General features: G+C 38.2%; 2 protein-coding genes across 2 annotated transcripts in view; one reads left to right on the forward strand and one right to left on the reverse strand.

Moving 5' to 3' along the window:
* LOC306997681 (uncharacterized protein) overlaps window positions 1-6,101 on the forward strand; it is a 93,986-nt gene extending 87,885 nt beyond the window's left edge. Inside the window, exons 15-16 of the mRNA XM_079611043.1 lie at window positions 2,374-2,547; window positions 3,120-6,101. Of these exons, the coding sequence (XP_079467169.1) occupies window positions 2,374-2,547; window positions 3,120-3,129 (184 nt within the window). The 3' untranslated portion in view covers window positions 3,130-6,101. The remainder of the gene's footprint in view (window positions 1-2,373; window positions 2,548-3,119) is intronic.
* A 3,386-nt stretch (window positions 6,102-9,487) lies between these two features.
* LOC306997694 (E3 SUMO-protein ligase ZBED1-like) lies at window positions 9,488-12,380 on the reverse strand. The gene is made up of 3 exons (XM_079611083.1): window positions 10,936-12,380; window positions 10,275-10,425; window positions 9,488-10,169 (listed from the first exon to the last, which is right to left on the reverse strand). Exons 1-3 carry the CDS (start codon window positions 12,252-12,254, stop codon window positions 9,741-9,743), a joined length of 1,899 nt encoding a protein of 632 aa, XP_079467209.1. The 5' UTR covers window positions 12,255-12,380; the 3' UTR covers window positions 9,488-9,740.
* Between the last annotated feature and the right edge of the window lie 681 nt (window positions 12,381-13,061).

Consider the following 13,061-nt stretch of genomic DNA (forward strand, 5'->3'; position numbering starts at 1 on the left):
GAATGCACAAGCTATTCGTCCAGCAAAATCATGATTTAGTCATCTACTCCCTGTATTACACTGTTTTTCGACAGCACTTCAACCTTGGATTTGGGCATCCTGCTACAGATGCCTGTTCTTCATGTGCCAGGTTTCAACTGAGAGTTAAGGACCCAAGCTTAACTGAAGAAGAGAAACGCAGTGAGTCCACATCCTACAATTTACACAGGAGACGAGCACGGGTGTTCTATGATTTGGTGGGGAAGGTAGATCATTATGCAGTGACTCTATGCTTTGACATGATGCAGAATTTGATTCTCCCTAGAACCCCCATTGGTCAAGCATACTATTCCAGACAGCTGCACATGTATGTCTTTGGTGTTGTTATTCACCATGGGAAGGGCAGTAAACAAGCAGTGGATGATGTTCATCTGTACACATGGATGGAGCATGAGAATAGAAAAGGTAGTAACATGACTGCTTCAGCTCTGGACCACTGTTTACGTCAACAGTTGAGTGGTGCTGTTCACCGTGCTCAAAGGCTGCGATTGTTCAGCGATTCTTGTTTTGGTCAAAACAAAAACATAAATCTTCTGTCCATGCTGTTTGCCTGGATGGAGGCATTTCCTACGATTAGTGTGGAGTATGTGTTCCCTATAAGGGGGCACAGTTTTCTTCCTGTGGACCGTGTATTTGGAAGGATTGAGCAACAGATTCGAAAGAAGGATACCATTCTTATGCCGGAAGAATATTACGAAATTTTGCGCAACCATGGAAATGTTCACATCTATGGGCAACACTGGAAGGCTTATGATTTCAAGGCGGAAACACAGTTTTTTGTAAAGTCACAGAAGTCATTTAAGCTAAGTGATGCAAGAATGCTGGAATTGAGGAATGACAAACTGGGATTCAAGGCTGTGTATAGCAGTGAATACTGCTATCACTCAATACTGAAGAGAGGAAAGAAGTGGGCAAACTTCAAGCCAAATCAGCTTCCCAATGAGAGCACAGTGAAAGAAGAAAAAAGGAAGGATGTGCTGAACTTGCTCTCTGAAATTGGTGTGAGTGCCAATGTGCGTGCCTTCTATGTTAATGCACTCACTCAGTCACAGCCGACTGATATTGACTGTGACAGTCATGAAGAGTAGCTGTGCATTGTGTCATCCTTTTGAGAGTGACCATTCACTGATTTCTTAATGATAACACAAACACCTGTCCTCTCTCGTCCTGCACCGTCGTCTCTCATCCTTTATGCTTCCGCTCCTCCATGAGAGATACGAGATCGGTGTGTCGCGCTGGTGTTGCAAGACGAGGTCGAGGGCCGTGAGAGAACGGCGAAATGCAACAAAGATGTCTTAAATATGAATGTAATTTTCTGTAGTCTAATACAAGAGGTGTTATACAAATCAGTTTTTAATCTTCTTTACAGTTCTATTTTGCACAGTTTTACACAGATATTATATTAATGTAATGGATTTATAGTATGCACAAGAAAACAAATTCAGTGTGTTAAAAATGAATGTGATTTTTATTTATTGTTTAAAACTTGATGCAAAACTCTGCCATTATTCAACCCATAGCCCTGTTGAGCAAGGTCACTGTGAGCTATTAATAGCTATTCCTTTACCTATCAATAGCTCATGGTGACCTTGCTCAACGGGGCAATGGGTTGAATAAAATATTTGTAAAAATCTTTTAGGACTACAAGTGATATAAAATTGATACTATAATTGGCTATGTAAATCTTTCTTCTTTACAGTGTTCCTAACATGACAAAGTACGTGTTTTTATTAATGCCATTAATTTTTTTTGTTAATATATTTATTTATTTATAATATTATAATATTTATAATATAGCACTAGTCAACTAAATGAATGTAACAGGGCAAAGATGAATGCACTTTTCAGAGTTGAATGTATGAATCAATATGAAAAATAACTTTTTTTCAATGAATTAATTGAATTAAAAAAAAAAGTTTCATGGATTTATTGCTTTTTGGGGAAAAAATTATCCGTTTTTATAATAAATCTTAGAAAATTAAAATCTGGATTTGAATTTTTTATGTTATTATAACCTAAAGATACTATGTGAAAGTTTGAAACAGAAAATAGTGGTTTTCATCTTGCCATTTTCTTGGTAAAGAAAACACAGTTTTACTCAAATTAATCAAAATGGATTTATTGCGTTTTGGAACCAAACTCTTCATATGTAGCTGCAACTGAAAAAAGTGGTGTGTTGTTCCCCTGATCCAGGGCTTTCATCATATCAGATTTTTTAAACTGCATGATCATCGTGGCCAAAAGAATTCATGAAAACAAAATATTGCAATATCTATAGAAATCTTGAAATAAATAAATAATGCAATCTTTCAAGTTCATCTTTACTTTTTTAAGGTTATATGAATGTGGTGTCACAGATGAAGGTTGTGCTGCTCTTGCTTCAGCTCTGAGATCAAACCCCTCACACCTGAGAGAACTGAATCTGTCTGATAATAATCTAGAAGACTCAGGAGTGACCCTGCTGGAGAATCTGGTGGAAAATCCAGTTTATAAACTGCATACACTAATGTAAGAATATATATATATTTTTTTCAACTATTTTCATCATCATCATCATCATCATTTCATTTAATGTTGAAATGGCTGTTTTACTCACTAGAAATAAAAGGAAATTGTACCAGGTTCAGTAACACCACATGTGTGTGAATATTTCAGATATTAATGTCTTAATGTCTTGAAGTCTTAAATACAGTTTCAGTTTCTGTAGGGCTCTGAACTTGAAACTGTTTAATATGAGTTTATTTTGCTCATAATGTTGTGACTGGTTGTGACTTTAACTGTCCCTTTAACTGTGATAACTGTGAGATTTGGGTTGTTTGTTATTAACTGATATTAAATTTGTAGTGGAGAGCAATAGTCATTTCTGCTGGTTCTGTATCAGCTGTCCGTTGTGTGAAAGTGACCTTTCATGTCATTTTTATTTTGTAAAGTGACTTTGAGCATCAGATAGAAGCTATATTATCTTGCTTGAGAATGAATTAATATACTTTATCTAGTTAGTGATACGTTTTCTGAGGAAAAGATGTGACAGACGTAATGACTCATACTGCATATGTGACTGTTTGTGTGTTTTATTTTAGGACTGAATAGTATTAGGTGACGGTCTGATCTTCTGATGATCATCTGATGGTGAATAAGGATCCACTACAGAGACTCACAGTCAACAGAATCAACAGAGACTGAAGATACAGTGACTTCACTGTTATAAATTAAGACTTCATTTAGATTTCATTGATCCTCTGACAGGTGGCAGTGAAACAACTTTTATTTCAAAGCAGCAAACTACACGTTTTCATTCATAGATTAACCATCTTATTTGTATAAACACGTAGTATAAATTCAAAAAGGTTGGAGTAAATATAGAGCCTGAATATGTTTGTGTTTGTATTGTACCAGCAGAGGAAGACAAATATTAATGAAAGTTTAATTTTTCATGACTATGTCGGAAAAAAAACAGTTCAAGATCACTTTTGGAAAACACATGATGGAAACTTGAGTTTATACACCATGTTTTTAATCATAGTTGTATTACATTTGTATTCATGCATTTAGTTTTTTTTTAATAACTGGTGGTAGCATTTATTAAAGGGTTAGTTCACCCAAAAATGTAAATGATCTTTTCTCACCCCCAAGCCATCCAAGGTGTATAGACTCTCTTCTTTTAGTCATTATGTCCGTACTGAGTAATGCACTGTGCATATTTAGATGCTTTCTATTATAACAAATTTGTGTCATTTTTTAATTGCCAAATCTAAGAATAGCTACCAGCACATCTTTCGTGTAACACCACACAATTTACTCACCCTATCTAATTTTGAGAAAATGTATTACAAAACTATAAAGTAAACTGAAAGTCCAGCACCTTTAGCTTGTACTTGCTGGATTGATAAACTATGCATATAATTTCATTTTATTTGTCTGGGTATTCATGTTTATTTTTTACTTGTATGAAAAACACTTTTAAATAACTTTGTACAGAAAATACATACAGGTTTCATATTTTCAATATCAGAATGATCCTTGATGATCATATTGGATTTGTGCTGATATAAACTCACTGCATCTGTCCTGTTAAACACATTCCCTTATTACCCAGTAATTATATTTGTCTGCGTTATTAAAGGTACAATATACAACTTTTGTACATTAACTATTAATAAACTGCACTTCTACAGCATTTATTAATCTTTGTTAATGTTAATTTCACCATTTACTAGTATCTTTCTTAAAATCAAAAGTTGTTAACATTATAGAATATAGAATAGAATAGAATAGAATATACTTTTATTGTCCCCTGGGGGAAATTTGTGAAACTTTAATTTCACCTTCATAGCGGTCTGTACCAGGCGCTGCAACTTTGATTTTGACTGTAGAGAGGTTACCGAACCACGCTGTCATCCCATACCTGATGACACTTTCTATCACTGCCTGATAAAATAAAAACATAATGTTCTGACTTACACCAAACACCCTTAGTCTGCGTAAATTTAGGGACTGAGATATGAATGATATTGTGATTTCTGTGAAACAGTCCTGATAAATAATAGTGAGACAGAAGAGAGCAAATGCTGTAAGCAGCTGAAGCTCTAACTGATTTGCAAATTATGCTTTTGTAAAAGTTTGATTCTGATTGGAAAGAAATGATAAACATAGATTGGCTCCAAACAAAGAAAGTGCCAAAATTATACAAATTTGAAGAAAATTCTGTGTTAATATGGGTTAGAAAAACAGAGTAATGTTACTATGATTTGGCATTTGGCTATTATAATTCAATTTGCAACAGATTGCATTAGTAGCTCTGTTTGCATTAGTGAATGGGGGATGTTTTTGAAAGCAGATAGTAAACAGAACAGTGTGACACAAAGTGAAACAAATAGTTCAAAAGAGCCTTTGAACTTTTAGTGTAGGTAATTATCTTCAGGAAAGATAAAGATCATTTACCCACAAACAAAGAATTTTCGAGTGAGGACAGTAAAACCCCCGAGGGAAGGGGGAATCTAGAAGACTCAGGGGAATTTAGAATTCTAAATGATGTGAGGTGACATGTATTAATGTAGTGTTAATGAAACAAAAAAAAACTTTTCTTAACTTCTTCAGACATTGTGTGGTGTTAAGCATGTTTATCTTCTGGAATGCATGTCTGTTTTCTTAAGGCTCGCTCATAGCAAAAACACATGCTACTGGGGAACTTTTAACACCTTAAGCCACGGGAAACTTTTCAGTCAGGAAGGAACGGAAGGTAATTTAACCATAAATGAAGACCCCTAGGTGTGAAAGACAATTTGGCCTAGGAGGGGAGGGTTAGAGAGGGCAATCTATTACAGCTAGATCTGGTCATATTAGAATAAACAGAAAATTACAGAGAGAAGATCTGAAGAAGGCTATAAAATGATTGTCTTTTAATGAAACGCTTAAAAAAGGTTCTAGATGATCATAATTGCAGATTGATAAACTCATAGAAGAGAAAATATGGAAGTAAGATATTAAAACTATGGTAATTTGAGAACATGACAACTAAAATTTAGATGAAATTTGAAACGTTATTGAGACTCAATAATAATTATTTGTTCTCTAAAGAATCAAATAGGCTACGTAGAAGCAGTGTTGAGGGATTAACAGTTGATAAATGTAAAATGCGTAAAAAGGCATTTGATTAAACGCTTGTTCGTGTTGATTATGAAAGAAACAAAAGCTGATGTGTTGATTTTAAAAGATAAGCTTGTGATTTGGCTGAAACAGTTCAGTGCAACAGACACTCATTCTGAGTAGGAATTTATAATGTCTAAATTCCCTATATGGGCAAAAAGAAACTATAAAAATGATGCTTGAATTGAAAATGCATTTAATTTATGGAAAAGATAACTCAAGCTAGGCTAGTGTTAAAATATGATAGATAAAGTCTGAAGTTAGTTTATGAAAGTGCAAAATATTAGTCCTGAATGGCTCAAAAGTCTCTCTTCTCATTCAAATGTCAGCTAAAAGCTGTTATCTGAGCATGTGTTGTAAATGTTAATGAGCTATTTATGGTAAAGCACAGTGTTTTGATTACCTTTTTTCAACCCCCCCCCAAAAAAAAAGAAAAAAAAAAAGATTTTTCTTAACAAACAAACTATGATAATTCTGCTCAAGTGAAGTAGAGCTATAATCAGTGCGCAAATGAGGTGTAGATTCCAAAGACGGGTAAGATTCTCCGGTGGCCAGTAGGGGGACGACCTAAGGCAGGAACTACACCGGCCACTGAGCACCTGCCCACCAGGATAGGGAGGTGTATCTATGAAAAGGGAGTGGTTGTGATGCTTCTGTTGGGCCAAGAGCATCTAGGGGGGTCTATAAGAAATTATAAGTCTGCTCCGATCCAACTTCCACTCCAGTATATATATATCCAAATGCTCCTTCACTTAAAAGAGCTTATTTATCATAGAGACAATTGCTTCTAATCTCAGTAATATGCAAATAGTATGACAGAGTCACAGCTGTCACCTATAGCGTGCGACAGCGGGCAATCGAGAACCATTGATTACAGGGACTCCAAACACAAAGAATGTTTTCAGACCATGAGGTGAATGAAATTTTCTGCTGTGAAGACAGTAACAACATTTTAAGATGCTAGTTGCCTTAAGGGCAAGGAATTTAGACTAATGAAGGTCATTGGACATGACAAAGGGCCATTATAAGACATGGTGGTGGCTAAAGAGGAAGACAGATTTTGTAGATTCAAGGAAAAGATTGAGTAACGAAGGAACTAATACATAAAATAAGTTATTGTAATGTATTTATTGTTACATTTTGTCCAAATTACAGTCTTAGAAGGCTGTTGAAAAGAGCATTTGTTTAGAGAAAGAGAGAGAGAGACTGCTTGAGGAAGGATTGACATGTTGTCTTTCTGTTATGGTCAGCTAAAGAAAGCTGAAGCAAAGTAATGATAATGAACAAAATCAACACAGCTGACTTTTGTAAAAAACAAATTAATAGACATGTTTTGAAAATGGTTAAGAGGCCATGTAAATTAGGTAAAAGCTACAGGAAAATTTAAGTTTTAAAATCTGATTTAAAATGTAAATTTCTTTAGAGAAAAGATATGAATACGAAATATGAACATGAACAAATATGTGTGTATGCAGGGTCCGAAATTAACTTTTTGGCTCACCTGCCACAGGGACTGGTAGATGAAAAAATCCACCAGCCAAGCATATTTTTTACCGGCCAAAATAATAAACAGCCTGTTTGTGTCACATATACATTAATTTCAGTACATTTAATTGAGATAATAAGGTATTATGTTGAATACAAACATAAAAAATTGTCCAGAGCAAAATTTGAAATGTAGGCTATAATAATTTTTTTATTTTTTATTTTTTATTTTACACACACACACACACACACACACACACACACACACACACACACACACACACACACACACACACACACACACACACACTCTTAATCTCTCTCTCTCTCTCTCTCTCTCTCTCTCTCTCTCTCTCTCGTTTTTATGTTGAAAGGAATGGCTACTGTTCATTTAGCTGTTCATAATCTGTCCATTACTGTTCACACACATTTCTGTCATTTTCTATCTGAAGCTATTGCCTGCAACATTGAAAACTCCAGTCTCTTGTGTTTAGCGCGAAAGCTCACGGACAGTCGTGCCGTGTACCAGCTGCTTTGAAGCGAATATCAGTTTAACTGACTCGTAACGTGTGCAATATCTCACGACCTCCCGAGTGTCCGAACATTTTATTTTATTATTTATTCGCTAAACGGAAAATCTACCAGCATTTGGCGCTTGGCGGGTGTTAATTTCGGATGCTGAAGACAGCGGTTAGGAGACGGTGAAGCCTTTCGCCTGTCTCCACTGAGAGAGAGAAAGAGAGAGAGAGCGCGCGCGCGACCGGGGCTCGCTCTCTCTCTCTCTCTGCTCGTTCTTCAGTTAAACATGCGCCCTGTCACACGCGCAGCTGTTCGTCTACATTCGGCTACTCACCGATCACATAAGACAATGGCGAGACAAACATTTTATTAAAAACATTTTATTACATTACTATTTTGGTATGAACATTCACCCGCCAGTGTGGCGGATAGCCTTTTGAGATTTACTCGCCAAATGGAAAATCTACCCGCATTTGGCGCTTGGCGGGTGTTAATTTCGGACCCTGTGTGTATGTGTAAATAAGTAAGTAAGTCATTTATGATATAAAGTAGATTTGAATGAATTTCTAGATCAGTTTAAGTTCTGATGGAAGTTGGAATTGTGGAGTTGTAGATCGGAATCCATCATGGATTGAAATAAAATAAGTTGACGGCAACAATACAGTAAAAAAATTGGCTAGATCAACATCAAATCAGCGAGAGAGCTTTTAACATTTGTGTGAACAAAGGGCGAGAATGTTGTTCGACTGACAAAAGAAAGTCTGTGAAGAAACAACTGACCTGATGGAGACGGTTGATGACTTAAAATGTTTGTAAATGACTGAGAATTGAAACTGAGTTGAGAGTGAGGGCCATTTGCGTTTCGGGTACTTTGATGGGAGGACGAGATTGTGGCTTGGAGTGAAGAATGCAACGTTCTGTTTGGGAGGCAGAGGAAGATGTCTGGAGGACAGTGTTTAGTTTAGTGAATCAAAACACAATTATGTTAATTTGATGCACAAGTAAGATGGTGCATCAAAAATGGGGGATGGTTTGGGATTCCCAAAGCCATCGCACAGGTGGAGCAATGGATGTTGAGATTGAGTAAATCTCAGAATGGTTTAATTGAGTAAAGCCCTGCAAGAAGTCATTCTTCTCCCTAACAAAAGTCTGTAAAGTGTGCTAATAACAAGAAATGTTTCAACAGGAAATGCCAAGGGCGGATACGGCAGCACAGTGGACACACAGAACACATGTGACAATAACCTTAACATTTGTTTTTCTTTACAGAGAATGCAGACTTTTGGGCACATGGCATGAGCAAAGAAACACACACACACACACACACATACACACGAACAAATGATCAGATAAGAGCCTTTCAAAACCCAGGGGGGTCAGGGGGGTCAGAAGTAGTGCTGGGTATCGATTCAAATTTCAAGAATCGATTCGATTCCGATTCTCAATATCTTGAATCGATTATCATTATTCGATTCGATTCGATTCGATCTGATCCGATCCGATCCGATCTTCGAGATTTAGATAAGTGTTTTTGAAAAAAGCTTTTTTTTCAGCCGTTACCTGAATTACAGGACTGTAGTCATTCAACATATTGATACTATTATTATAGCAGCAGACCGATTATTTAGACGCAAACCTGATGTATTATTAAAAATGACATTAAGAATTTTCCAAAAAGCTCCTACAGTTCAGATGCAAATGCACCTTTATTTTTTTATTTTAATGATCAACATTTAGAACACATTTGTTCTACAGTACTTGTTACTGGCTTCACAGTAAACAGACAACATTACACAGAATGTAAATAACATTTGAACTTACAAAACCTTTAGAAAACACAAGTGTGTAACAGTTTTGTGTAAAACCTTCAAGTACTCCAGGTATAAGACATTAAATTGCCTTTAAAGTGTATTTGTGTAAACTGGTAATTTCATTTTATACTAAAATAGTAGATAAAAATAAATAAAAACTGGAAAAGGCCTTGCCTATTAAAGTGCAAATAAAAATAAACTGGAAATTAAACTTGTCTTATCCCAGAGTGTGAACTGCCATCACTCAGGAATGGAAAGATTCTTCTGCAGGAACAGTAGCTCATTGACATGCCCAGGTGTAAGGCAACTTCTTTTGGCAGTAATGATATCACCTGCAGTTGAAAAAATCCTCTCAGATGTGACGCTGGTTCCTGGGACACAGAGATATCGCTTTGCCATGCGAGCCAAAAGAGGATACTCCTTTTCATTCTCTCGCCACCAGATGAGAGGATTGTCCTGCAGTCCCGCAGGTCTCCTTGCCCTGTACCTTTTGATCTCGTCTTCTGCCTCTGCCGCTTTAGTTTTCTGTGGTCCTACTTCCTCTTGTGGTCTGTAGGCTTCCCCAAAGAGAGACTCCAAAGCACTGGATTGCTTGAATTGCTTGGGTGCCGGAGGTTGGGGTTCCACCTCTTCCTCCACTCCATCAACTTCATCAGCAGCATCATCTTGCTGTGTAAGAAGAGAGAGAGAGAATTTGTATTTTATGGAGGTGTGTGTGAGTGAAAGAGAGAGTGGACTTTTTCCACTGAGTTTCTTTTTAAAATGATTACTTACATTATATGCATCTTCCTCCATCCCACACACTGCTTCAGTCTGGAGTCTGGAGAAGGTCCTGTCTCGCTCCTCCTCATTCAGGAATGGCAGAGCTTTGAAACGTGGATCAATAGCTGAAGCTACGTACAGCATGTCCTTCTGGTTTACATACCTGGAATTTAAATTTCACACATTTTTATCAATTTATCCCCCCTGAGGAGGACAATAATGTCTTTAATGAAGTTTCGTTTATATATATATATATTTACATACAGTAAAATAGTCTCACACACACTCACACACTGACTCACACACACACACACTAACTCACACACACACACACACTCACACACTAACTCACACACACTAACTCACACACACACACTCACACACTAACTCACACACACACACACACACACACACACACACACACACACACACACACACACACTAACTACTAACTCACACACACACACACACACACACACACACACACTAACTCACACACACACACACACTAACTCACACACACTAACTCTCACACACACACACACACACACTAACTCACACACACTAACTCTCACACTCTCACACACACACACACACACACACACACACACACACACACACACACACACACACACACACACACACACACACAGAGAGAGAGAGAGAGGCCTACCTTGTGCTTAAGTTTTTCTTGATCTCATCCTTCGTGTCCTTAACAACTCTGGAGTCTTCTGGGAGACTGGTCATCTCTTTCAGCAGCAGAGCATGCAGAGGTGCTATCACTGAGAGAGTTGGGCACTTTTCTTCTGACATCACTTGAGTGGCTGTCTTCATTGGCTTTAGAGCTCTGACCACATCTTCTGCATCTGTTATGTCCTCTTCCTTCAGGCTGCAAAGATCCTTTTCATTTCTCCGCACATCAGGTGAGAGCAGAGCGGCAGAGATCGCGGGTTGCTGCTCTAAAAAGCGCTCAAGCATTTCTAGTGCACTGTTCCAACGAGTCACCACATCAATTTTGAGCTTGTGTGCATTCAGCCGCAGTAGCTTCTGCTTTTCTTTGAGGATACGGGTGGCAGTTGTACTGCGATGAAAGAACTTTGCGATGTGCCTTACTCTCCCAAGAAGGCGTGCAACATTCGGCAGTTTGAGACCGGCTTGCGAGGCCAGGTTGATTATGTGCGCGAAGCAGCCGACGTGGGTTAGCCCCGTAATCTCAACCGCACGGACCATATTCGCCGCGTTGTCAGTGACTATGGCTGGGTCTTTACTCATCAGCCCCCACTCCTCCATAGCTTTGGTTAACATTTCAGCTAGACTGACAGAGCGATGGTTCGATTGAACTTCGGTTGTCTGCAGCACGAAAGACACGAGGTTCCAGAGCTCGTCTCTGTAGTGTGCTGACACACTCATGTAAGATTCCGTAGCTACGGATGTCCAGGTGTCACTCGTAATGCCCACCCTCTCTGCGGTCTTAAGCTTACACATTACACCATCTTTTACTGTCTGGTATATGTTGGGGATCACTTCTTCAGACAGACGTTTGCGAGACACAATGACATAATTTGGTTCCATTACCTTCATTAGCCGCCTGAATCCCACGTTCTCAACAACAGAATACGGGCGCATATCTTTGCAAATGAAGCCCGCAATCGCCTCAGTTATTTTGACAGAGCGTGCAGAATTAGTTGGCAGTTGTAGAGCTTGTTTCAGTGTCATCTGTTGCGGTCCGGTGGCGTGCTTGGATATGATGTCTTGATGATGTCGCATCATGTGGTTCCTGAGATTTGTAGTATTTCCACAATACTTCACCTCCATTTGGCAGGCTTTGCAAATTGCTTTGCTTTTGTCAAGCTCGTTCTCTGCATTGCTTCTGAACCCGAAATGGTCCCAGATCGCAGCTTTGAGCGTTTCTGGAGTTTTCAAAGTTACCGCTTGCTTAACGTTACTGACCGCCATGTTCGTTGTTTTAATGTCATTCCACCTCGCGCGCATGCGTGAATTCAATGACGCGGCAAAATGTAGGCCTATTATTAAATCGATTCTCAGAGTTACGGATCGATCTTTAGAAATTAATATGAAAATCGATTAAGAATTGGTGAATCGATTTTTTCAACACAGCACTAGTCAGAAGGACCATTTTAAAACCAGCTTGATCTTGTCATACAGGAGTGAACGAACAGGGCAGACTGTGCCCAATGAAATAATGGCTATGGATGAATTTGGCTAGCTATCCTGGCTTATTATTGTGACAGAAAGGTGCGACACCTGCACAGCGCATAACTTAAAAATTTTCTTTTGCAGAATGTCAGGATGGATTGGATCAAAAAGAATTGATTCTGTTCCAAATGTATAAATATTGTTTTGTTAACATGAGTGTTTTTTCAGGGAAAAAAGGACTCTGAGAGCAAGAAATTATCTGGTGATAATATGTTTCAGGTTGCTGATTTCACAGGTCACATCAAGAGGGACGACCGACTAGACAAGCAGTCACTAACAAAAACACTTTAAGGTTTCCATTCACAGGTGAAAGCAGCCAGGAAATGATTCAGTCCTAAAACAAGGTTGGAGATTGTGACACCTGTGTCAAAGCATCTTACCTTAAAATACACCAACCAACATCAGCGACCCCACATGCCAATGCGAAGAATAAAGTGAGGGATCAAAGGCTTGTGCTAGTAACAGCCTCCCTTACCTACGAGGGAAAAGACCATTGCAACTGCGTGCAAAACATCAAAAATGGTGAAGACGGAACGTCAACGCATCTGGAGAAAGATGATTCGACCAACTAATGGTTTAGCA

This window comes from Phoxinus phoxinus (genome assembly GCF_949152265.1).
Source record: "Phoxinus phoxinus genome assembly, chromosome: 4".
Lineage (NCBI taxonomy): Eukaryota > Metazoa > Chordata > Actinopteri > Cypriniformes > Leuciscidae > Phoxinus > Phoxinus phoxinus.